General features: G+C 39.2%; 1 protein-coding gene across 12 annotated transcripts in view; it reads right to left on the reverse strand.

Annotated features, from left to right (window-relative positions):
- Positions 1-784: 784 nt before the first annotated feature.
- The window catches only part of LOC115573635 (FK506-binding protein 5-like), a 37,010-nt gene continuing 11,097 nt past the window's right edge, over positions 785-26,697 (reverse strand). For 3 of the 12 annotated variants that reach the window (XM_030404502.1, XM_030404507.1, XM_030404508.1), the window contains 32 exons: positions 25,352-25,399; positions 22,935-23,060; positions 21,670-21,696; positions 21,135-21,197; positions 20,780-20,806; positions 18,429-20,486; positions 17,420-17,563; positions 16,775-16,984; positions 16,634-16,696; positions 16,430-16,468; positions 16,263-16,304; positions 16,066-16,134; positions 15,197-15,232; positions 14,712-14,756; positions 14,489-14,542; positions 14,329-14,376; positions 13,965-14,213; positions 13,124-13,171; positions 12,997-13,035; positions 12,794-12,826; positions 12,579-12,617; positions 12,438-12,488; positions 12,259-12,306; positions 12,061-12,108; positions 11,875-11,922; positions 11,722-11,769; positions 11,510-11,620; positions 11,360-11,395; positions 10,001-10,045; positions 9,880-9,906; positions 7,702-7,746; positions 785-7,606 (listed from right to left, as the gene is read on the reverse strand). In XM_030404502.1, the coding sequence (XP_030260362.1) occupies positions 7,455-7,606; positions 7,702-7,746; positions 9,880-9,906; positions 10,001-10,045; positions 11,360-11,395; positions 11,510-11,620; positions 11,722-11,769; positions 11,875-11,922; positions 12,061-12,108; positions 12,259-12,306; positions 12,438-12,488; positions 12,579-12,617; positions 12,794-12,826; positions 12,997-13,035; positions 13,124-13,171; positions 13,965-14,213; positions 14,329-14,376; positions 14,489-14,542; positions 14,712-14,756; positions 15,197-15,232; positions 16,066-16,134; positions 16,263-16,304; positions 16,430-16,468; positions 16,634-16,696; positions 16,775-16,984; positions 17,420-17,563; positions 18,429-20,486; positions 20,780-20,806; positions 21,135-21,197; positions 21,670-21,696; positions 22,935-23,060; positions 25,352-25,399 (4,166 nt within the window). In that variant the 3' untranslated portion in view covers positions 785-7,454. Of the gene's footprint in view, positions 7,607-7,701; positions 7,747-8,445; positions 8,479-9,879; positions 9,907-10,000; positions 10,046-11,359; positions 11,396-11,509; positions 11,621-11,721; positions 11,770-11,874; positions 11,923-12,060; positions 12,109-12,258; positions 12,307-12,437; positions 12,489-12,578; positions 12,618-12,793; positions 12,827-12,996; positions 13,036-13,123; positions 13,172-13,964; positions 14,214-14,328; positions 14,377-14,488; positions 14,543-14,711; positions 14,757-15,196; positions 15,233-16,065; positions 16,135-16,262; positions 16,305-16,429; positions 16,469-16,633; positions 16,697-16,774; positions 16,985-17,419; positions 17,564-18,428; positions 20,487-20,779; positions 20,809-21,134; positions 21,198-21,669; positions 21,697-22,934; positions 23,061-25,351; positions 25,400-26,697 lie in introns of those variants that run through there. The other 9 variants (XM_030404512.1, XM_030404504.1, XM_030404503.1 and 6 more) reach the window with 9 other exon arrangements.

A 26,697-nucleotide genomic window follows, 5' to 3' on the forward strand; every position in this document is an offset into this window, starting at 1 on the left:
TCGGTGTCTTGGAAGTGACAAAGACATCATGAAAAGGAATAAGAAATACAGCATTTTCTAAATAAATGTTGATTGTTCTCAGTGCTGCAGTACCACAGTGAATGAAAAGAATCAGACATATTTCTTTAGCAAAGGACAGCCTCGCTATGTCGCAGTAGCAGCTTTGTGTTATTGCACAACATGCTTTATGGATATGAATTTAATATTGTACAAAAAAATCAAATACTCAAATTGAGAGAGAATAAAATCTTCAATTTGACTATTAAAACAGTGCTCTGTAACCCCAAAGGTTGTAGTCCAATAGCAGCTTATCCTGACATGTGGTGTTGGCTAAACATTTTAGTGGCACTGACAAACACTGACAGTGCAAAAGCTTCAATCAGAGGAATGCGAGTGGGGCATGTTGTAGTCAAAAGGGACTTTAATGAATAAACTGTGTTTTTGCTTTTTGGGTCATTCTTTTGTTTCATTTTCATAATTATATACTTCAGAGCTTTTGTTCAAAAACAGTCGAACGCAGACACATGAACAGCAAAGAGGACAAATAACCTCAAGAGCTGAATAAATACACAGGGGTAAGTCCCTATATGTCAACACATTAAGTGTTTTAAGTTTAAGTTTATTTGACAATTGAGAGATTTTGTTCCATAATATTAAATTAATTATAATCTCATTTTGTCATAACCCCAAATCTTTTAACAAAATGTAATACAACCCATGAGGGCACTTTGTCAATTATTCCATTTTGCAGTACATGTAAAGAAAGACACGATGGCCTCACAACTTTCTGCAAATATTTATTGAAATTATGACTCAAAAAATGCATTTTGGTGATTGTGTTCTACATTTTACCACAGCAGACATTCTCACTAGAGTCCTTAAGTGCCATTTCAGCAGCCTATGACAATAGTCTCCTAAAATGTTTCAAACTGATCGGTTTAGGCTGCTGGCCTTATCATGTGATTACAACTTACACCTCTGCTTTATAATACATGCAACAGGTAGTTTCTATTGTATAACGTAATTAAAAAGTATTGCCCACATTACAATTTAATGAGACTGAACAACACAAACACATCTTATGTGAGCAAACCAGTGTATTAATTAATTTTCTTCTCTTTCACTGTGAGACCTGATAAAGATGATCAATCTCCAGAGTTTAACACACAAAATAAACATGGTATTATAAAGTCTTTATAGACAATATGACTGACTGTTGTTTGATGTGTATGTTACACTGGAGAGGGATTCTTGTGTGGACCTGAATGAAGCTCAAAAATGTGGTGTAAGCTTCCTTTAAATTACCTCATCATGCAAATTATATAAGAAATCATGTACAATAAATAAGTGATCTTCCTAAAATACCAAACACCTTCAAATCATATTTGTTCAGCAGATAAAAGTGTTCAAAGAACAACATTAATGTTGCAGTTATTGTTGTTGTTATTGTGAAATAACATCATCATATTTCCAATATTTCAGACTAAAACTGTAGGTTTTAGTCACAAAAAAAGCCCAGGACTGTTTAATGTTTGGTAAGTAAACATCAGTGAATTTGAAGAAGCATCCTGAACGATTTACGTAATTCTAAAATGTATTTTTACAGCATTTACTTTGGAAAAACTGCAGCAGGTATGAACCTTAGTGTCCTCCAGGCCTCACAAATGCCATACACCAGGTTCTAAATCACCTGAATTCTGCTCAGGCAAATTACGATCCATATAATCTGATACCATCTGACATTTACTGCTGGCTGCCTGATTCAACATAGCTTTCTAGTGCACTTTGTTATTTTGCAGCCCCTCCTCATCAGAGGAACAACAATGTAGGTTGAATGTGCAGGCAAAATATTATCACCCAAATTTATGTTTCTTGTTAGGTGGGGACCTCTAGTGGCTATATTCATTATTACAGCAGCAAAGTAGGAAGTGAGGAGAAGTTGTGAAAAGAACAGCAAAGTCCACATAGAGAGGAGGTCGGCTTGGACGGTCGGGTAAAACAAGCACATGACATTCGACATTCAATATTTTATCAATTTAACATTGTTAAGTAGCAACAAATACATAAAGGAACTGAAGCTACCTATGTAACCCAAGGTATATGTAATGTAGGTAACATAAGGAACATATTTCATTAAACCCAAACCACAATGTTTTCCTAAGCCTAACCAAACCTCACATGTATGACAAAGTTCCAGTACACCTGTCGCTGGTACGCTTTAACATGTGTGTCATTTTGGGAACAGCGATATATGTTGTTTTGGGAGTCATTATGAGGTTGTGTTGTTATATTTGTTAAGAAATTTGACTTAAATTCATATTCTCTTATCTCTCTATAAAGCACATTGTTGAATGGCAAGCCTTCATGCTAATGCTGTTGCACATTTTTCTAAATGCTCAGAAGAACAATAACAAAAATGTCACCTCTCAGATTCAGATGCAGATAAATAAGAAAGTTCACAAAACAGACTAGTCTTGTTTGTATGTTAAAGATACTTTGTACAGCAATTTGAGATTTTTATCCTCTTTACCACCACCAACTGCTGATAATCATAATTATGTGAAAGTAAGGGCTATATCAGAGTTCTCCAGTGACTAAATGTTTCCAAGGTTAGATTGTCCAAAAATGTTTGTTTTGATGCTTAATGTCTTGCAACACTCTGAATATACTGAAGGTTATTTGTACGTCCTCCTCAGGGACCAGCTCCCTGAGACTTTGCTCTACAGCATCACAAGTGGTCAAGACCCCACCAGAAAACTTTAATGGCAGCATGTCTTTTAGAGTATTAGTCAATGCGGTATTTGTGGATAACATATATCAAATTATCAAAAACAAAACAATACTAAGTCACTGACCAACAAATACAGGAAGCCCAATCCAAAATGTCTCTGAGGAGAAGGCACAAATCAACAAATATAACACTGTCTCTGTAACTGTGGTTCAGTGAATCTTAAAACTACTAAAGAACTGAAGAGAAACGTACTGATCAGTACATTTTTGCTTCAACTGCAAACACTGTACCCTTTGAAACTGCTGCAGTACAGTGACATCATGCAGTAAATAAAATGGCTTGCTCTCAACAGCATTTCACAAACTAATGTTCAATATTTAGAGGGCGTAATCACAGATGCAGTGAAGAGTTCACCCAGTATTCCTTTTTTTAAGATCACACACTGGCTGTGAAACATCTTGTGTACAACCTCGTGAGATCTGATTAGATAAAGTAAGAGCATAATTACAGTGCACAGCTCCAGCTGTATGGCATAATTAATGTCTGTTGATATCAGGCCTCCAGAGCAGAAACCTACTGCTGCCTCTCCCCACTGGAATATGATTGATTTTAAACATCTACAAAGAAAAGGTTTAACACCTGAATTAAACACCAACACCAGATGTCTTTATAAATGCCGCTCCAGCAACCTCACACTCAGTAGGTTGCTACTGTGAATGGTTGTCAGGACACATTTGATCTCATTCATGAAACATGAGGTCTGTTCACACTTACATTTCTTAGGCCTGTTGACTTAAACCCTACAGGCCGACAGAAAGCCCGGGTCTAGTAACCTCATTTCACACTTTGACTTATCAACCCAGAGTTCACATCAAGCCTCGGGTTAAATATTCACACTCAAAAATCAAAAGAGCCAAGCCTGTAGTTAGAATGCTAACTGCAAAGAACTGACTCGGATTTGGTTGGACTGCAGTTGGTTCTCACCCAGATTCACACCAGTGACTTTAAACGTTCATTCAGAATGAACATGGAACTAAAAAATGACCACGAAAGTCAACAGTTTATTACGACCCATATTTATGTTTCTTGTCTAGATTGGTGACCTCTAGTGGCCAGATTAATTATTAAGGCAGCAAAGGAGGAAGTCAGGTAAAGAAAGTGAGAAACCAAAAGTAGTTATAGTTATATATAAGTAATATAAAGTCATCAACTTAAGTCATGTATATAACATAACCTTAATTAGGGACGTAACTGAAGGTACTTAAGTAACATATTTATTTTAAGGCAAATCAAAATGCTATCCTCAACCTAACCAAGTAGTTTTGTTGGCCAAGACACATCAAACTGACGTCAAAGGACCAGCAGCAAAGAAAGCCAACTGCTGCCATATCTCAGCCAAAAAGCTGCCCTTAAACACATCAGGAAGACCACAGACGACCGCCAATGAGCTCTGTGCCTGCATGGTAAGTTATGACTCTCCATAGCCCAGGGTGGTGGCAGAATGTAATAATTGTTCAAAAAGGGGCAACAGATTATTGTCACCCCATTCTCACTAATATAGCACCTTAATAGAGGATCAAGACTTGCAAAAGGTAACCCTTTCTTTTTCTGTTACTGTACTCATTCATTGATTCGCTTAGCTGAACAGCTTTGCCTCTTCAACCCTCAGTCAGGTGAAAAGCTACTGACAAAGGCCGACTAGTGCCAATGGTGCAGGACACACTGCAACGACTAGGGCCGAAGATACTCGTCGACCGAGGTGTCAGGGCACTTATCCAAACTGCGACGGTATGACAGATCCTGTAGGTCCACTGTCCATCTGTCATGTATGTTGTTTTGGAGGTCACTGGGAATCATCCTGTTCAATCGTATAGGTATAAGGAAGTGTGTGTGTTCGGTGGAAGCATTTTAAGATGCATCTACACCTTAGTTCGCACTACCTAGATGAAATGATGCGGGTCGTATCAACTCACATCTTTCCATTGACTTTGTTTGCATTTCCATCACTTGTGAAAGCTCAGTTCAAAGGTTCCGTTTGAATAGACCTTTAAGACTTCCTGGGGAGAGACCTGCAGTACAGCAAGGATTACTAAAGGTGTGGTAGCCCCACATCATTGCCACACCTCAGTCTATATTTCAATAACAGCTCTAAGTCAGTTTACAAGGTATTAAACTTGAGGAAACTGTTCAAGTGCTTTACTCTGTGTTACCAAGTAACTTTCAGGTGAAAGTGAACTATAAAAACATGGAGGAATTAACAACAGGACACGTCTGGGATTATCCACTGCTTAGGGACTGTAAGTGAATAAACACTACAGCAGGCCCTGGACTAATGGGGGTCTTATCCCAGGATTAAGCCCAGAGTGAAAACCCCTTTTGGTTCTTTTCATTTGAAGTTTTCATTCAGTAAGACAACAGAAAATTGCAGTTTTGCAACAACAACAAGTCATCAGGCCTTGTTGGTCAGGTACAAAACCAGAGCGAGTGAGGTAACTGAAAATATGACAAAGTATCAGGCTTAGTAAATAAGCTGATGATAAAAAATGACATTTATCCACTGTAGTAGACATCACAGCGTCTCATTAGTTGGTCACATCAAAGTTGTTCTGTACAGACTCCCTGTCTCGGAACTATCTAAAATAAGACAGTTTGAGATCCAACATGATCAAACATGCAGAAATATGACATTTAATCCACTGATGCCATGAATGGCACTTCAAGAAACTGGCTTGTCATCAAGGACTTTTCAGGTTTAAGAGTTTACATGTTAAAATGAACAAAGTCATTTGATCTTGTAAATCCATCTTGCCAGGCTATGAGGAACTACTGGCAGCTACAGGTTAAGATGTGACGACAAACGAGAGAAGCGACGGTTTGTTTGAAAACAACAATGGCCGCTCCTCGGGGGGTTAGCATAGCAGCTGTTAGCATCAGTTATATCAGAACTGGAGAGTTTATTTCACTGAAAGACGAGCAAAGAACGCCACTGAAGGCTTCTCTCAATGGAGTATGACAAGAGTTTCTCATACTATCGATCTGATTGGTTGAAATTAGACAGTGATGTTCAGACGGCTCGTCCAATCACGCGCAAAGTATTTTTTTCTCTCATTGCGCCTATCCAGATTGTTTTGTCTAACAAACCATCTGGCACGTCAGGTTAGAAACAAAGATCCAATTCTTTAAACATAACAGAATTCAAGTATTAGATATCAAGATCATGTACTGTAAACTTTTACTTCAAGCCCTTATTTAGCCCCGTTTGAAGTTAAGGACACTTTTAAATTAGCGACTTCTTCGACAGACAGACATTAAAACAAAACGTCTCAGTGTCTGGGAATGAAACAATCATACTTAACATGTCAAAGTTATGTCTTTAAAATAAGAAAACGCAGCGCCTTTATGAGGCATGTTAAGGTGATTTACACACAATTGCATGTCCTGCAGTTTCATGCTGACACTGCTGAAATGAGCCTGATATGAGATCATCTATCGACATCTCATCGTTATTCATCGCTCAACATTTAACATGTTGATGAGACTGATGGATGTTCATGATCAGAGACAGGGAGGCTGCTTGGATTAACGGCGGGAGCTCCTGGGATTTGACCCACAAGTGTTCTACTCTGTTGCAGATGCAGCGAAGCAGCAAAACACAACCGACTTGTAATGATACACAGATTTAAATCTTTGGTTAGAAATTAACGTTCTCAAGTAACAACTCAGGGTATGAATATAATTATCTGCATTGCTGTAACCCTAACCCTAATAGCTAAAAAAAAAAAAAAGAAAGGTTAATTAATAGTTAATTAATCTTGAGTTAATAGTTATCACAGCGTTAACAAACAATGACATGCTTTATAAACCATTTATTAAACAATTGTAAAGGTCTATTCACATTGCTTGTAACTTTGTAATGGCTGTACACAGTATTTACTATTATTTAGTACCATAAATATCAGTTATAATAACTGTTAACTAATGTTTAATTAACTATTAATTTCCCATTTGTTAATGGTGGTTATTCATAAGTGTTACCAAAGCTGAAATTTACAACATGTCCATTCAAGTAATATTTAATCACATTCAAAACTGTAAGTTATTTGTCATTCTCATTTCTTAATCATTTTCTCTTTTCATTTACATTTGATACCTTTTTTATGAGACTATTTTCTTTTTCAACATATGATGTGCAACTTTAAAAAGTATCTTTTAAAACCAAAAAACATAACGTGTTGAACTGTGCACAGTTGCTTTGTCAGTGCTAGTGCCTCAAAGTACACATTTTAAATCAAATCGAGAGAGTATGTTCAATTGGACTTCGAATGTGTGAAGTGAAAAACAACATGCCGAAGGTGTGTACGTTTATTCCAGCCTAAATTACAAATATATGCAGTATGTACATGATATGTTAAGAGTATTGACATATCGGATGTTGGTGATTATATTATATCTCAGACACAAGCGAGGCAAAGCAGTGACGACTGGTGAGGCATCAGCTGAAAGGAAATCGTGAAGTATGAACAGGAACCCCAGGAGCTCGACCACACAGAGAGAAAAAAAAAAAACATAGAAATAAATTAAAGACAAAATAGTTCTGTCCACTCTTATTCTCTTATCTGTGGTTTCCCTCAGAATTGAGGGAGTTCACAGACTCAAAACGTCGCTCCCTGCTGGACTGGGAGACGCAGTGCTATGTAGACATGAGGTGAGAGTTCAGGTTGTCCTATTGGCCCGACGTCCTCGCCGCCCTCTGCTGCTCCAGCATGGACCTGAGTGCAGGGGGCATCATGGCGGGGGACATGGCCGGGGTGAAAGGTCGTAAGGGGTACTGTGCATTTTTACCCGGGACGTAAATGCACTGGAAGTATCTCTGTCCTGTGAAGACGGCAGGAGATATGATGATTGTTAAATTGTTAAGGTGATGGTTTCAAATGAAAAGGGAGTGGGGGACTAATTTCAGCAGCTCTTACCAGGTTTCTTCTTTTCTGTAGTATTGTCTTCAGTCTGGGGCTCTTCTGCAAAAAATAGGTTCAAATACATATTTATATGTTGTTGTTATGTGAGTGTGTGTCTGTGTGAGAGAGAAGAAGGAGAAAATGATGAGTGTCCACATGCATGTGAGTAGGAGGCGAGACAGCCTGGAAAGGGGAGAAACAGAGGGTCATTCAAACAACACACAGAGATGATCTGTCTATGTTTCTATTCACCTGTTAAAGACAATGTGAAGTAATTTTTTTGCTATAAATCATCACAAATCTCCTTCATGTTTGTCATTAACAAAACAGAAAACATTTAAATGTGTTTTTTCTGCAATGAAGGCCAGAAAAATCAAACTATTTCTGATCACACCCTTGAAAAGCCGAAGCTACGGCATCAGACATTAATATTTGGAAAGTGTGGAGTCACTCGGGGCAGTGGGGGAGGTGTTTATACTCTACCGGATGACTCAATAAGAACAGAACACTAATACCCCCCAATTTAATGGGTTCTGGTTCATGGATTTAATCAATCCAGCTAAGTATTATTGTTGCTCTATTCATCAAAGGCCATAATCTCTTCCGATGACTCAAGGCGGCACGAAAGGCCAGTAATCTCTCCTCAATCACTTCATCTCATTAAATCCTAATCACTTATGGTGCTAATGTCATTAAAAGTGAATGTCTGTTCGTATTGAGTTAACCAGTGGAAAGATGGCGGAAATTAACTGAAAATACCTCAGGCTTTACGCGACGCTCTGTTTCCACTCTCTATGAAACGAGAAGCATCGCTTATCAAACATGACTGTTAACAAACACGACTTCATGACAGAATTTGACTGTTGACTGGTGGAAATACGGCCGACTACATCAAGGAACAAATACATTCATATGCAGCTACAAGGCGTCATCGTGAAGCACCTACACCTGAAGTCTGCCCACACAGGTGTTTTTATTTATGTCGCCTTGGTAATGTCTCCTCGGGGCTGTGTGGGCGTGTTCAAACAGGGTTTACATCTCCCTAACTGACCTATTTTCTACATCGCAGTCATTGTCAGAGGTCGGAATTTCCAAGTCAAAATTTCCAACTTCCGATCTTCAAGGAACCAGTTGTTAACCAAAAAAAAAAAAAAAAAAATGGCTGACTGTAACAACCTCTCAGGCCCTGCCCACACAGACACAGGTATTCCTTAAAACATTGCTGTCTCCATGGCCTTTCATTCAGACGTAAACAGCATTTGAGGTCAATGCAAACTGACCTTTTGTAAAATTCTTCCTGTTTTCAGTGTAGACGTCTGAAAATGATTGCAGACACGTACGTTCACTTCCTGATTGGCTCTTACTTTATCAGTGCCATGGCATCACTGGCAAATGGTTACGCATTAATGTTAGCTAAGAACCTTTTCCACAAACCCACAGAGAAGTTCAAATTGAATGTATCTTTATGCTGCAATTTGGTAGGTTTAGGTTGAATCTTCACGGCGCTGTGCATATGCACAGGTTAGGTTCAGGCTTGGTTAGGAAAACATCATGGCTTGGTTTAAAATGCCAGTGTTGCTAGCCACGCTGGTATTGGTCAGAAAAGTCCCCACAGACTTGAATTGTGAAAGTCCGCTAATAAGCATTTCATGCCAATGTGTTGTGCCATGTCTCATGAAAATGTCATCCTCAAAAGTATCTGTGGTTTACAGAAACATTAACTGCTAACGTTCTATCCTGATGACTGGGCTGGTGGACCATGTGTCATGATATTATAGTGTATTTGGATGGAAAAAGACAAAAATGTCTGTTGACAATAGGAAGGTTCTGTGAAAAGCATTCATGTTTCCCTGCCTTATCATTTTTGTCCTGTTTTTTAAGGAAAAATTACCTGTTGCCTTGGTGCTGTTACCTGAGATCCAAATAAAAAAATAAAAAAATACCCATGTACATGTGGACTAAGCCTCGAACTGAAGAAGATGTTTCCTCAGTATGCTGGAGTCCTTTTGCAGTGAGATCCCATAGACGGCCATAGATGACGCTGCTTTTAATAAAACATCCTCCACATGAATAAATAACCGACTTGGTGATAAAAAGCACCATTCACATGAAGTTAGTGTTAAAGTCGTTACGGCGACTGGATGTTATTTGCAGCGGAGATAAATAACTCAGATGCTCTCCTCTCATACTCACTGGTTGGTGCCGGCTGTTTCTCTTTATCTGGAAGGAGGAGGAGGGAAAAAGGAGTGAGAAACGGATCAATATGAAATGTAAAGAGCGCACATTAAACTCTGCTTCTCATTCCGTGCCATACCTTCAGCCTGTTTGACAGATTTCTTTTCATCCTTCTCAGCTTTGCCTGCGAGAGAGAGACAGCTCTATTACACCCTGCCAAATAACTCGCCATAATTGTGGTGTACATTTAGTATTCTTGCCATATTAGTCCCCTCTGAGTGTAACACAGCTTGACATGTCCCTAATTAGAATTTTATCATGCATAAAACAGCCCATTTTATCTCATAATCTGCCACTATGTTCCCAACGAGTGTGGCATGTCCTGATAGATGTCTGTCAAGACTTGCCATTACTGAATATAAAATTGTTGCACCCTTTTTTTTTCCCGCTTGTCCACATTTTAACTTGTGTTTTATGGCAGTAGGTCATCTGTTTCTTCCCTCCGGAGCCAAATAAAGCTTTAGCGAAGTTGTTTCACATGCTGTCGCGCTGTCAACACGAGCTGCGAATTGATTCTTAAGTCTCGAGGTTGGAGCTCGACACAAACCTTTATGAATATCAATGAAATGAAAATGTCCTTCATCTCCGTGCAACACTCAAAAGTGTTTTGGGAGCCGCTCAGTCTTGCAGACACTTGTCCTCTTATCACAATTTCAACTCATGTCGAATTATCCTTCACATTTTTCTCATGGGTCTGTATTCTCAATGCAGGAAGTTAAATATAAAAGTATATTTGAAACTCAACCAACCTTTCCTCTTGTTTCAGTAGCTTCACTTCCTGTCTTTGTCTGTTTCCCCCAGTTTGTCTGATTCGTTTCACCTGTCACCTCCTTATCCTCCCCTCTCTGGTGTTTTTAGTGTGTGTCTCCCTCTCAGTACCTAAGATGTCTAACATTCCAGTCTTTTCCTGAGCGTTTATTTTGGGCGTTGTCAGTTCTTTTTTGCACTTTTGATTCTTGCCTGCTCCCTGTCAGATTTGTTGGCCTGCTTAGCCTGCCATCCCCGGTTTTGACCGCTTCTCCCTTGCCAGCGTCACCATCGTACAAAAGTACATTGTAGTTCAATATAATTACGATATACGTTGCACTTGTTGCATTTTAATTACAGTGGACATAACAATGCCTGTATGTATTGTCCCTGTCAAATAAATGGATAAATAAATCATTGGGACATGACTGATGAGAGGCAGGTGAGGTGGCCTTGTTGAGTTTTATAATAGTTGTAACAAAGAAGGCTTTAAAAAAATAGTTAATTTAACACACTAATAAGGAACAGTCTGAGGTTTCATGGTTGTCCAGCAGCAAAGATGCGATGACCGTGGCTTAAATCCAGATGAACCTCTGCTGGATGTCATCCCATATTCCCTGCAAGATGTTTCTTACCTGCAGAATTGATTCAATCCACAAATAAATAACGTAATAAATAAATGTGCACTTACTTTTCTTGTCCGCCAACAATTTGGATCTTGTCTTGGCTGAAACAAAAAAAGGAAATTAAGAGTCCTGCTGTGATCCATCGGCCAGAACATACTCAAGATACTGCAGATCATTTAAATTGAATGCATTTAAAGCAACTCTTGATGCATTACCTGGTTCAGGTGAAGATCTGGCAGGTTTGTCCTCCTTAGCCTGAGAGGTTACATTCGCCTTGCTGGCAGACTCTAGTCTCATCCTCAGTCTGACCGGATGTGGTTCTGGATCTGTTTATTACAAATTTAATTTTTAACTTATCTCACTGGAGCCAAACTCTGGTGGAGCATCTGCATGAACAGAAACTCATACGTGTTCAAGTGGGCTTTACCTTTCTTGGCTGTAGATGCTTTAGCTTTGCCCTTGGCAGGTGATGCTTCTGAGAGTAGCAAAGACAATTAGTTTCCAATCATCTCTCATATGATGTTGATATGTTTGATGATTGACTTTATGCAAATGAATGAGCGTCGGCGTGTGTAGTCACCTGTCTTTCCAGAGGCTGATTTCCCCTTCTGTCGTACAGCTGCAGGCTCTGACATAATGAGGAATGAGAGTCGTGATTAGTGGGCTGAATAATTTGTTTTCCTTGTGAAATGTTAGCAGCGTATTGGCGTTAGTTTCCGGTTAATTTTACGAACTTTTAATATCCTCTGGGCTAATGATGTTTTACCTTTCTTAGCAGCTGCTGCGGTTTTGCTTTTTTCTTTCACAGCTGGCTCTGGAATATGAATGAATGAATCTTAAAACTATTTTTCACATCATGTTGGAAACGTCTCAGTCTCCTCATACAGCATTATTAAAAAATTTTAAGGAGCTTGTTTTTTTCTCATTTCGTTCATGTGCAGAAGACATATTCAACCCAAATTACCTTTCTTCGCAGCTGTGGCAGTCTTAGTTTTCTCCTTTGCAGCTGGCTCTGGTAAAAAACAAAAAAAACAAATGAATGAATCAAAGTTATACAAAATATAATAATTCTCCGTCTTCTCTTCCCTTTAAGTCACTTGTTTCTTCTTCTCCTTTTGTTCATGTGAAGAAGAAAAGTTTTACCTTTCTTAGCCAACGCAGGACTTTTGGTTTTCTCTTTATCTGCCGTTGGCTCTGTAACAAAACACACTCAATTAGTGTAAAATACATGTTCAATTGAATTCATATTCATCAAATAACCAGTCATTTCCAGTGTTTTATCACCTTTCTTTGCTTTGGTTTTGTCCTTTGAAACAGCGGCTCCTAAAACAGGCAAAACGTGTTAAACAATGTTACTCGTATCTTACTGAAGTGTGTAATTCTATCAGTGTATTTGCAGAAAAACCCATCTCTCTGTCTGTTGTCTATGTCTATTTCTTACAAGGCTCAAGCGCACGTTGTGAAAAACACCAAATTACTGAGCTGTACACATAAATTACCTTTCTTTGTGTTCTCTTTGCCTGCTGCTGCCTCTGAGGGGATAATTGAGTGAAATGGCCGCGCGGAGTTAATTTTCCATAATGAATGTACAGTGATGTACAATGACACAGATTGTGTCATTGTACATCACTGTTAAATACTGCAGCTACGGTTTATTGCTGACAAATAAAGCATTTGGTGGATGTGGAGAAGCACACAGTACCTTTACCTGAATCAACAGGCTTCTCCTTCTTCTTTGTAGCTGGAAAATATTAGAAATGAATAAACGGTTCACTGCAGTAATTAAGGGAAAATAATAATGTAAGTGAGTTTCGAGTATTGGTTTGTACCCGTCTTGGTGGAGGCAGCCTTCACTTCTTCTTCAACAGTCTCCGGTTCTTGAAGAGAGAGGAGTTGAGTACGTAAGTTAAAAGAAAAATGTTGTTAAATGTCACATCAGGAACAAATAAATAACACACAACATTTTTTCTGTGAAGTGCTTTTTAGGTTGGTTTTCACCAACTTTGCTGTTGTTAAAGCCTCTCTACGTGACACCGGCAGAAATGCTCACAGAGGAGATGATGTATTAAAGTTCGATTCAGCTGAACAAATCAAACGTTAGCTTTCAATAAATGTACGAGTTCTCTGGATTTTTAACATTCCTGGAAACATTTATCATGATATCTGGTTGTTTTTGAACATGTTAATGCAGAAAACTTCAATATTCTATCTTTAAACTTGTAAAATAAACATATCTGCATATTCATATACTCTGGATATTTCTTTAAAAACCATGTCAGACACAAAGATCTTGAAGATCAAGCTGGATTTTAAATTTGCCAAAGAGAGCACAAGGCTTTCTGGAAGTTTATCCACTGTGGTGCACAGCAGGTCACATTTACCATTATTTTGAACACAATTGTTTTCTATCTCTAAAGCACAGACTCATTTGTTGTATGAAGTCATCTGTAAGTCTGTTTAATCATCCATCTTCTGTGCAGCTCTGCAGCCTGACACAGTCTTGTCTGAAGTTCAAAGATCTTTTGTGAACCCTTCTTTTACTGTGAACACATTTTCCAAATATCAAATTATAAAACTTTTATAAAAGTCTGGCTGGCACAAGATTTTGGTTTGAATCAGCATGTCCTGTCTGGCAGTATGCTGTTATGGATAACCACTCAGTCTCCTCACCCTGGGCCAGAGCCACAGCAGGCTGAGCGTCAGCAGCTTGAGTCTCGGGCTGAACAGGAGCCTCTGGTTCTTTGGCTTCTGGTTGGACCGGTTCAACTGGTGGGACTGTGTCTGGGTGAGGCTGCATCACTGGCGGTGGATATGGTTGATACTGTGCGTAGTACGGAGGCGGTTGTTGCTGGTAAAAATGCTGCGGCGGTGGAGCTCCGGGATGGACGGGGTGAGCCGTCAGAACGGGAGCAGAGGGAGCTGAACAAATGGACCATGGAAAGTCTATGAAACCACAGCTCATAACACTAAACTAAAGGAATAGTCTTCTCTGACATTAAATCACTCAGAGTTGATATGACACCAGTGTAAATACCTGACAAGGTGGGAGGAGGGTACGGGTTGTCTGTGACGACGTGGTGAACTAGAATATACAGAGTAAAGATGAGTTTTTAATCAGTTTGACATTTAAAATCAGATATTTATTCCCCCCGTATGATAATGGTCACAATGTTTCAGAATTATTTTCTACTTACCATACCAGCCAGGTGGAGATGGGCAGTAGACGGGTGCAGGTCTGCAAGGGCCAACTGAAACAGACATATATGAATATATAGAAGATAGATATTACATTAAACAATTTAAAAAAAAAAAAAAACAGATAAAATTATTCTTATGTCAGGTTAAAGGTGATCAGCTCTGGTTTAAGTTAAGCCATAGTATGAAATCATACAGTCGGAATGGAAATGACTACCATACCTTCTTCAGATACTGGAACCTCTTCTTGTTTCTTGGTCTCCGTATCTGTTGAAGAAAAATAAACCGATAAAAAAAAAATCCCTCTCCATCTCTCTAATAGGAGTTTTTGTACTACAAGAACAATAATATCCAAGCTGTGTTCTTCTCTCTCTCTCTCTCTCTCTCTCTCTCTCTCTCTCTCTCTCTCTCTCTCTCTCCTCATTCCAGATGTTTGGGTCTGGATCTTCATCGGCAGGAGATCCAGCCTCTCTGTGAATCAGGTCTGTTGTATAACGTCATCCAGGATCCATATTCCTCATGTATGTTTACAATTCTTCCATTTTTTTCTCCTTTAAATTTTTTTTTTTTTCTTTTTGATTGTTTCTTTATCTGAATCTAGGATCTCTGGATGGTAGGTGTGGTAGGCGGAACACATTGTAGAGCCCCCTAAGGCATATCTGTGAATTATGATATTGCTGCATAGAGTGGCCGATTCATTCACTTACCTGATTTGGAAGTCTTGGTCTTCTCTGCTTTCTTGGCTTTTGATTGGAAGAAGAGGAGAAAACACCCCGTTAATTAAAGACATAACAATGTTGTGACAGAAATTGTGAGATTGTTCAGGCATATTCAATTCATGTGTTTTGAAAACTCCAGTTTAAATGAAATTTTGAGTAGAATAGTTCAACATTTTGGCATATGCTTCAGGTGGAGAGTTAGATGATAAGATTGCTATCACTCTTGCGACGTTACAATTAATAAGAAACCACATCCAGCAGCTGTATAGCTTAGCTTAGCTACAAAACAGGAAGCATAGGGAAAGTTAGCTAGACCCTCTACAGAGGTAGTCAAATCTACCAAGTTACAACACTAAACAATCCCCACTTATCAACACATTACTATCTGTGTGTGATCTGTACAAAAGCCTACGTTTAAAAGCTGAAATTATGTTAGTTTTATGCTCAGTTTTGGTCTTAAATTGAGCTTTTTTCTTCAGTTCAGTATTTTCTGTTTCCTGTTCTTCTGTGATTTCAGTGATGATCCTGTCTCATTGCCAGTTCTTCCTTGTCTCTCTATAGCAAAAGTTCCAGCGTTCTTCCTTGTGTGTTTTTTGACTTCCCGTGTTACCGACCCTGTTTTTGGACAACACTACCTTTGCCTACCCCTTCTGATTTGTTTGCCTGATCTTTTTGAATTCCCTGTGTACCGACTTGCTTTGGCAAGTCAAATATCACTATAGTTAGGATAATGGGTGTAGCTTAATACTGAATAGATTACAGGTGTATTTCCTAAATGTTTTCTTTTACACTCAGTTCTAACATCCTGATTAACAGGAAGGCCTTCATATATAATAGGACGGTTTATATCTGAGTACCTCTGAGGATTGTAGGAATCTTCCTGATTCTCCTGACTGGTGCGCCCAGACCTGCAATTCTTGGCATAGCTGGAAAAACACATGCACAAAATCAACTGTATCACACCACAATAACAACAATGATTAACTATTACATTTAGCCTTAGGTTGAAAGAGAAAGGTGTTATAAACCCTGTTCATATAGTGTTCATTGTTACCTTTCTTTTTTGGCTCGGTCTTCACAGCTTCAGGCTCTTGAACTGCAAATGGGAAATCAAAAGAACCTGAACTTTATTATCACAGATTAGCTTTATTTGTATTTGGAGAATATTTATGTTTTTGTTGTGGCGGCTTTAACTAGAATCCTGCAAATTGTTGTCTTTACCTTTTTTCCTCCTCACAGCTGAAACTCTCCTTGGAGTTTCTGGAAGCACAAACAAGAGGCCACAGACTCTAAGCTACAAACATAAAGACTTAAACACTCAGATATCTCTGTATCTAAAGGTACCTGACAGCACTTGATGTGAAAATAAAGACCTTACACTGACAATATGTTCAAATAAGGATGTGATACTGTATATTCTCAAACCTTTTTTCTCTGCGGTCTTGGTGGCTGACTCTTTGGCCTTCCCAGAGTGCATACAGGGACACTCTGAAATCACAAAGTATCACATTCAAGTCACGGTGAAGGAAAATGTGATAAAACGTCCGCAGCTAGCCTTCATCTGACCTGCGGCTTCGGTCTTCAGTGCTTCCTCCTCAGGTTCGGGCACAGGTTTGATCACATCCACTGTAGCCTTCTCCTCATCGCCGTCTTCCTCTTCCTCCTCTTTTCTGTCTTCCGGTTCGTCCACGGTTTTCTTCAGTTCAGCTGTCAGCTCTTGGTCTTCTCCCTCATCCTCATCCTCATGCTCGTCAAAAGCAGCAGGGTCGCCGGTAACTGAGGGTGAAAGTTGTTATACTCATGAGACGGAGTGACACATGTAAGAATGGAGAGCAGTTCAAGTTTTTCTGCTTTAACTGGAGCAGGAAAGGAATTTAAGGAAGAGTTTCAAATTGTACGTCTATATAATGTATACTCCAGGTTTTATGTTCACAGCCTTTCATCCTCGGAAAAAAATAGTTAAATGAAAATAAAAATTTGACTTCAATTTAAGGTTTAAACAACTGCCAGTGAACATGTTTCTATTAAAAAGACCTTTGATTGTGATATGTATATTTTCCTTTACAAAGAATAGATATCTAATGTGCACATTTCACTCAAAACGCTGGTCCCTTCTTAAAAACGTCAATGGCGTGGAACCCATTTATATGAGAAACAGCTTAATGATGTGTTAAATGAGCTCGTGTAAAACAGAGCATGTGTGACACTCACTGATCTTCTCTGCCTCAGCCTCCTCAGATTTGTCTTCATCAGCAGCCTGTTTGACGTCGTCCTCGTCCTCTTCTTCATCCTCATCGGTGTCTCCCTCGGTCTTTACTGCCTCCTCCTGGACAGTGAACGATCCTGCTGTGGCAGCTGAAAAACACACAGTAGAGTGGAACTACTAAGTCACTGCACACAAGTTATAATGTTAGTGCTTTTTTTGTATTGTGTTATGCTCAGCAACATTTCAGAAAAAGTTAGGGTACTGGAACAATGATAAAAGAAAAATGATTATAAGTAAATAAAATGGCTTTGATGCAACTCAGCAAAGTATTTGCTTATATAGAATGCTTTTATCCTCATAAAAGATTGTTGTTTTTTTGGGATCGTACACATCATCTGAAAACTGAACTCTTCAAGATTGATTTCCAGTGCAGCTCAGGATGGTGTGTCAAGTTTTTTTTCCTAGTCTTAAATCTGTAATAAACATCATGTTTTGGTAAGGGGCCTAGTCAAACTTCAGTTCAAAGTAAATTATAGTTATTCCCATGCTCAGTTATGTCTCATACGTTTTTGAGGCAATGTTTGGGTTCACTGATTTAGAATTTGCGTCATTAACGTTAGCTAGCATAAGCAACATTAGCAGATGCTAGATGGCTTTAGTAACATTAATGTTGGCTAGCGTTAACGTTAATTAGCTAGCGTTAGCAATGTTAGCTAGTGCAACAGACTGGCAGCCATTTGAGGGGGCAGATGATTTGAACAACAGCGGTGTTATAACATAATGAATGCCACATTCAGAGTGTGGTCAGTGTTTTAGGCACCCTTTTTTTAACATTCATATTTGTGTAATATTGATTAAGAAGTCAAATGAAGCAGCTAACGTTATCTTTGACTGTTGTCAATAAAGAACGTTTGAATGACCAACTGTCAGCCAATCATAAACAAGCATTTTCTCTGGCAATGAAATACTGAAACACAACTGTAAATGTAAGTTATCAGTAATTCTGGTCCATACCTGCTAACAAGACCTCTTCAACATCATCATCATCATCATCTTCCTTATCTTCATCATCACCATCATCTTCGTCATCATCTTCTTCCTCCTCACCAGCTAAGGAGTCCGATGTGAATTCCTCATCATCTTTTTCAGAGTCAACAAATGTTCCTGTGACCTCTTTGTCGTCCTCTAAGTCGTAGGTGAATTCAAATGAGCTGGTGTCAAGATCTTCATCATCTTTATCGTCTTCATCGGTCGTGTCATAGGAGATGTCATCACTGAACACAGTCTCTCCAGCAGATTCTTCATCTGTTTTAAGAAGGATGTCGTCGTCATCATCTTCATCGCCTAAGACTCCGCTGTCTGTACTCTCAAAGGGAGCGGTGTCGACTTCCTCCTCCTCTTCCTCCTCTTTATCATCATCATCATGGATGTCCTCATCGATGACATCATCGGGTTTGTCATGATCATCCTCGTCGAGGTCAACATGGACATCGAGGTCAAGGTCCTCGTCTTTGAGGTCACTGTCTTCCTCATCATCTTCATCATCTGCAAAGTGCTCTGAGGAGGCGACGGAGCTGTCCTCGTCTGATTGGTCAAGATCATCATCATCATCTTCATCAGTGTCTTCAGCAACCTTGGCTTCCTCTTCCAGGTGTCCATCATCATCATCATCATCATCATCATCATCATCATCTTCGACAGCAGGCAAAGGAGGAAGCTCTTCCTCTTCATCGAGTTTATGATCCTCAACTTCGTCCTCATCATCTTCCTCACTAGCAGCAGGAAGAGGAGGAAGGTCAAGCTCCAGCTCGTCAGCGGTGTCTTCTCCAATGATGTCGTCGCTGTCAGTTGTTGCGACACCCTCGGCTAATCTGTCATCTTCATCATCTTCGTCATCGTCCTGCTCCTCCTCCTCATCACTGGAGAGAATTGCAGATTCACTGACGTCTGAGATGTCAGTGAATGCATCGTCACTAGTGTCGTCGAGTTCGTCTTTTTCGTCGTCTTCATCGGGCAGAGTTACGTCTTCATCGCTGTCCTTGACATCAACAGGAGCGTCAGAGTCAGAATCAGGAGACACAGCCGGCTCTTCATCCTCAGAAGTGGAGATGGGTTCGGGAGAAACTTCATCATCATCTTCATCGGCCTCCGCTGCTTCCTCTTTCACTTCATCTTCATCTTCATCAGTCTCAGCTGCAGCCGCCTCGGGTTCCTTCTCATCTTCCTCCTCTTCATCTTCATCTTGCTCCACCTCAGCAGCTACCTCCGCCACCTCTTCCTCCTCTGCCTTCACCTCATCCTCCTCCTCATCAGCAGCTGCTGCTTCATCTCCCTCTTCCTTTTCCTTCTCCTCCTCCCTCATGTCACCCTCCACTTCATCTCCCTGCTCCTCCTCTTCCTCAATAGCTTCTGCTGCCTCCTCTTCTTCTTCCTCCACCTCTTCTGCTCCTTCTGCCTTTTCCTCCTCTTCCTCCACCTCTTCAGCCTCCTCCTCTTCTTCCTCCTCTACAGCTGCTGCTCCCTCCTCCTCCTCTGCCTTCACCTCTTCTTCCTCCACCTCCCCCTCCTCCTCATCTACAGCTGTTGCTTCTTCCTCCTCCTCCTCTACAGCCGCTGCTCCCTCCTCTTCCTCATCCTCCTCCTCTACAGATTCTGCTCCCTCCTCCTCCTCCTCCTCCTCCTCTTCCTCTACAGATTCTGCTTCCTCCTCCTCCTCCTCCTCCTCTTCCTCTTCCTCTACAGATTCTGCTCCCTCCTCCTCCTCCTCCTCCTCTTCCTCTTCCTCTACAGATTCTGCTCCCTCCGCCGCCTCCTCCTCCTCCTCCTCCTCTTCTTCCTCATCATAATACTCCTCTTCCTCATCATAGTACTCCTCTTCCTCGTCGTAATACTCCTCTTCCTCGTCATAATACTCCTCTTCCTCCTCCTCCTCCTCTTCCTCCAGTCCTTCTTCCTCTCCCTCCTCCCCAGCGGCCTCCACTTCGTCTCCCTCTTCTCCCTCCTCCTCCCCCTCTGCCTCCTCCTCCACGACTTCAATCGCTGGTCGTATCGGCTGTGCTTGCATTACTACAACTGTAAAAAAAAAAAAAAAAATTAATGTTATTCTAATTAACTCCGTAATTATGTTCTTAATGAAACATCAATCGAAGAAAATCAAACGAGGAATAAAGTGCTTCAAGTGGGAGGCAGAGATGTAAGGCGTGCAGCGATAAAGGTCACATTAGAGAAGTGTGAGAGGGTGCTAACACTTAGCTTGTAGAGAAGCTATGAAAAGGAAATTAGGCTCCCATATACCTCTCCCTCGTCTCCTCTCGTCTGTAAACAATCAAGCTCCTACATTAATGAGCCAAACACGAGGTACAAACCTTTACTGCGGGACGGTAGAAATTCTCCTAGAACACAGAGAGAATGATTAAACTCAGCAACATAACACACAGATTACACTCGATCAAACATGCGACTGTTCACACACAGAATTCTGTCAGTTTTAGTAGAAGTTCAAAGGCTTAGTTGAAGCAGTTATTGTGGAGAGTTAATAAGAAACAGACAAGCTTCTGATCAGGAAGTTATTAAGAAACAACACATACCATTTCACTTTTGCTAGTACAGTAATTTTAATGTTGTCTGGATCACTACAGTTACATGGGTAAGGGACAGGTTTGATCATATCCATCTAGAGTTAATCTCAACGTTCAAAGACAAACAGTCATCATAAAATACCTTTTGCTTTCTTAATCTTCACCTCCACTGCCTCCTCCTCCTCCTCCTCCAACCACCTTGAATCTTTGAGATCGTTCATAGATCGTGTCAGCTTGAAACTATCACAATGTTGTCACCTACATCCACGTTTGTCTTCCTACAGTCCCTCAGCCACACATGTTATGTATTTGTGGGAGCTTTTTAACAACACAACACAGTCACTTATCTATGTCTGACAGTAGAGGTGGCACCATCATCCATCTTAAGGACTAAAGTGCCTTTTCCAATGGGTTTGAATGAAACAGACATACTACACTGATACACTTTCAGTAAAACTGTAGCACACACATTTCTGGTTGCCATTACTTGTTGAGGAGAACATTTCAGTCAAATCAAACTCAATCAAACTCCCCAGAAGAAAAAAAAAGGAATGAGCACATGTAACGCAGTGCAGCAAGAACAAGACTTTCATAGCCGCGAGCAAGGCTTTATCTCTTTATCTGCAGCAGAGCGATGATGGCACAGGAAATACATCAGAAAAAGCATCAGTACAAACCTTTTTTTCTCACTGCGTAAAGATTTCCTAATGAAGAGGAGAAAGAAAAGGGTAAAGGCATTGTAATGTCATAATTCAATCTGATAAACTGTTATCTAGTGGTGGAGTAATAAAGTATTTATACAAGAAGTTACAAGTTAAAAAAAACTTCAATTAAACTGTTCCTTAAGTGAAAGTATTTAAGTATAATCCAAAACATGTACTCAGTATTAATTAATAAATGTACTAAAGTATTAAAAGTAAAAGTACTCAATATCAGTATCAACAATATCATATTTTTTTTTATCATTACATGACCACAAAAAAAGATTATTTTAATCCTGGACAAATCGGCTGATTGATTGTTTAGTTTGTAAATAATAAATAGGGACAAAAGGCCGTCAATGTAACACCTTGTTAATGCTAGTTTTGTCCTACAAACAGTCCAAACCTCAACAATGTTACAAATTTATTAAAATTATAGAAATAAGACAAAACAGATTTTCATATTTGAGAAGCTGACTAAAATGACCTTAACATGAAGTTCATTTTTGGGTAAAATCCACTAATTGATTTATCTAATTGTTTCAGCTGTATAAACTGTTGGGTAACTTCTGTTATAACAATTTAATATTCATAAGCTTTTTATATGTTTTCTGTGCAAAAATCGTAATATGTAGAGTAACCAGCAGCTAAAGCTGTTGAATAACAGCAGAGAAGTAAACATGGCCGTATTTTCCTCTGAGGTGTAGTGGTGTAGAAGTAGGAGGTGGCATTAAAACACGACTCGAGTTAAGTACCTCAAATTAGTTTTGACCTTCAGCCATGGCGTAAATGTGCCATAGTTTAATTTCACCACTGCTGTAATCACAGTCCTGTTCTGTTTACTTTATCTAAAGGTCCAGATTGTGGTATTTAGGAGGATCAATTGGAATATAATGTTCCTAATTATGTTCTCATTAGTGTAAATCACCTAAATAATAATTGTGTTTTTGTAAGCTTTATATTTTTTATTTCTACACAGGGATCGGTACCGCTTCCAGAGTCCGCCACGTTTCTGCTGTAGCCCAAACTTAAACCAAACAATGGCTCTAGAGAGTGACTTTCATATCTCTCATAATTTAACGGCTACCGTAAGGGAGACAAGTGGTTTTCAATTGGATGGAATCTGGAGCATCACTACTGCGAGATGCCACTTACTCCGACACACTGGGCCGTTAACACACCCAGCTTGTTTATGATGACAAGAGTCACTGTTTGTTTTCCTGCGTGCGTGGTGACTGTACCTTCATCTTCTTCAGGAGCAACCAGGCTGGCAGCAAACTTCAGCATCACACTGAACAGGTTTGTCGACTCCTCCACGGCATCGTTGACCAGCTTCATGGGATCCGAGCCCACCTTGCTGAGGCCTCCTGGTGAAGCGGGGGCATGAACACACCAGCTGATCAGTCACACAGTCGGTCTGAATGAGGTCGTTTTTTTCTGGCCAGACATTTCGAGTTTCAGTCAGAGTTTCTGAACTCTTACTCACACATTTCCTCAGTGCAGGCAAAGCTCTCATTCAATGCACTGAGGAAATGTCTGAGAACATGAACTCTATAGCGGAGGGTTAAACTGGGATGGGGCTGCAGGTGGTGAAAACTAAAATCTGGACTCCAGGAACTGATTCTTCTATCAAAGAGCAGGGGTGACCCACCGGCCAGTTTAGCCACTGCAGAAGCCCTTGGACATGACATATTGTTGTGCAAAAAAGCATTTGAGAAATCACACTGACCCTCATTCATCAAGTGAAGATTGTTGAGTGTTTTTTTCCATCACATGAATTGTGTCAGAGTCAACACAGCTGAACATGTGAATTTAGCTTTGAATCAATACAGACAGAAAAGACCAAATGCTTGAATATGAACTTGAACAAATTTTGATGAAGGAGGTCCAGTGTTCCCATTGCAAACACTTTTGAAACATGGTTCATTTGTAATGAGGGCAGTTAAACAGATCTGAATCCCAATGAGAGGTTTGGAAACTATCATCGAAACAAGGTGGTGAAAAAGTCACATTTGTTGGTTTGTTTTGATGCAGACATTATCTCTGTTTTTAATGCATTCTTCAATGGAGAAATGGTTCATCCAAAATGATAAGTAAGTCACTCACCCCCACGCTGATCGAGAGTCTGAAGTTTCTTAGTCTACATACCACTTCAGGAGGTTGACAACCAAATATTTTTGTAAAAGAACTGAGGTAAATGGAAACTTGTTTTAAAAAGTAAAAAAAAGAAAAAGAAGACACAAAATGGCTCCATACTGCCAGTCCAGAGCCCCAAGATCCCAAATTGATTTGAAAGGACCATGGGTATCATTTACACTGGGGAGGCGGGGGACACATCCCTACCACATTTTAAATGTCCAATGTTGTCACTGTCACTTCTGATAAGAAAATTGTTAAATTGTTCTAAAAATAGCTTGGAATTGACAAATGAAACTGCTGACTGATGAAGACTTGATGTGATATTGGCATTGTTTGATTGACATCATGATGAGGTGGAAGTGATGCATGTGGATGATTGCTACTTTGTCATTCTGCATTATTACATGTGTGTGAGTGAGTGTCAGTGTTTTCTAATATAGAAATTGTTTTGATAATGTACGCTGATCTTATACTGATGTGCACATTACATACAGTTTCCTAAAATCACATATGAAGATAATTTATAAAAATGTCTTTTCAGCCCAGCCCTGATTTTCCCACCACTTTTCAACACAAACTGATGCCCATTTGAAAAGACATTATTTACACTCCCTTCTGACGAGCACTCCATCTGAGGTGGATGCACAAGCTTTCATGGATGGTGTAACATGTGTCTTTTCCAAATCAATTTGTGCAGTTGTGCCTTCCAGAGGCATGGCTTACAGCAGAGGAGCTGTATGGAGTCATTTTATGGATTTCTTTTTGTTATTTTTGCACTTTAAAACAAGTCTGCATCTACCTCAGTTGTTTAGCTGAATGCTGCAATGATGTTTTGCTCTAAAGCTCCAGAAATGGTTTGTGGACTAGGAAAGTTTCCATCAGCATGGCAGAGAGTAGATCATAAGTGAATTTTCCTTTTTTTTGCCGAATTATTCCTTTACTTTACCTAAACGTGTTTGTCCACAAAGAATAGTTTTGTATGATTCAGTTATCTGAGTTCTGAATGCTAACACATCCACGCAAAAAAAAACTAAAAACAGGCACAATAAACACAGTAGTAAGGCAGTAGTAAAATGCATTTTAAAGGCAGAGATTTCAGATGAGACTGATTTATTCTATTTTTCAAGCAGGATATCTGAGGGACTGCTCTGGCAAATCTCACCTGAAATAAAAAAAATATTTAGATATTTTATTTTTCTTCCTGATTGCAATAAAACACTTAAATATTTGAACCATTTCTTTCTGCACACACAATAAAAATGATGTAAAACAAGAAATGATACACATCAGAAAATATTCCTTCTACAGAAACCAAACTACACTGTACGTTTGAATAGAACATTGCATCATCAAGCATCAGAAATGAAGCAGCTTTCACTCTACAGATCTACAGACTTGTAGGCCTCTCTAACATTGATAGCCAAAATCAGCAGTCAATGTTAGGCAATTAGTAGTTTTTATCAGCGACTTTAGAAAAAGCTTGTGGTCTGAGGGGTTAGTAGCAGATAAGGTGCCTTGCCTCTACGGCCTGAATCCTTAAAAACCTTCCTGACAGGAGGCTGACGACCTGGTTGGATGAGAAACACAGTGGCAGTAAGCAGAGACATTCAGCACATCGCTGGAGCAGAAAGAGGAGAGGGGAAGGAAAGGAGGAGGTGCTGTTCAATAAAGGTTGTGTTCACACTGTGATGGCATGACGCTGGTAAAGATGTAACAAGCAGACTACTGCCTGTGGTATGTTAGGAAAACACGAATTCTAATTGATATGCTGAAAGGGAGAAAAAGATAAAAAGGTTGATATTTCTATTAAAATCGATGCAGGTGTTGATTTGTTCTCATGTAATGATGTCCATCATTTCAGGATATGAGGAAGCATATTGCTGTTCAACCACAAAAAGGAAAATGGATCCTAATAAAGTGAAAAGTTTAACGTTGTAAAAATATGTTTTCACATTATTACAGTAACAATCTTATTACGTTATGTTATGTTATGTTATGTTAACCAGAAACTTTCCATGCTTTAACATTACACTATTCATCTTGATATAAGGTGTAATGTTTCATGTTATAATGTGTTAAATTACATATCGCTATGACAAGAAACTTATCTTGTTACGATATACTATTTATCTTGTTACAAACTGAAATGTTTTATCTTAGATCATGATACATTCTTGTTGTCATGTTCACATAAAAAAAAGATGTTTTTTTATATTCAATTTAACTGCAACGTGTCATGATTTGAAAACATGTCTTATATTGTACATTGTAAATACATATTTTGTATTTATACAAAAGATAAATAGTAAATTGCTATAACATCAAATGTTTTATGCTACCACAATAAAATATCACGTATAGCATGAAACATGACATCACATTATAACATAAGCATTATACATTATAAGATAATAGCATTTTTTTATAACAAGAAAAGTTTCTTGTAAGAAACAATATAAGTTTTCACATTATAACATGAAATGTTTCATGCTATGAACATAAATTCTTACGTTCTAACATAAAAATAATTCATATAATAACATGAAACTGGTCTTTCCTTTTTCTGGCGTGGCAGCAACACGCTGATATAAAGAGGAAATCCTGAGTATTTAAGATATTCAATTAACACTATCATTAACTAGGAAAAATATATGCACTGCTATGTTTTAGTTTGTTTTGATGTCCAGGTTTCTTGCGAGACCTATTAATTTACAGAAAACCAGGCTCAATAAAATTAGAAATTAACAAGCAATACAGAAAGATGTTTATGTTAGGGTTAGAAAGTTGAGTACAGTTGAACACAACAGAATTAATGAAGTATTGGAAGCATGTTTGTTTTAATGTTGTCAGGGGAGGAAAGGAATC

Source organism: Sparus aurata, chromosome 22, assembly GCF_900880675.1.
Source record: "Sparus aurata chromosome 22, fSpaAur1.1, whole genome shotgun sequence".
In the NCBI taxonomy this organism is placed as follows: Eukaryota; Metazoa; Chordata; class Actinopteri; order Spariformes; family Sparidae; genus Sparus; species Sparus aurata.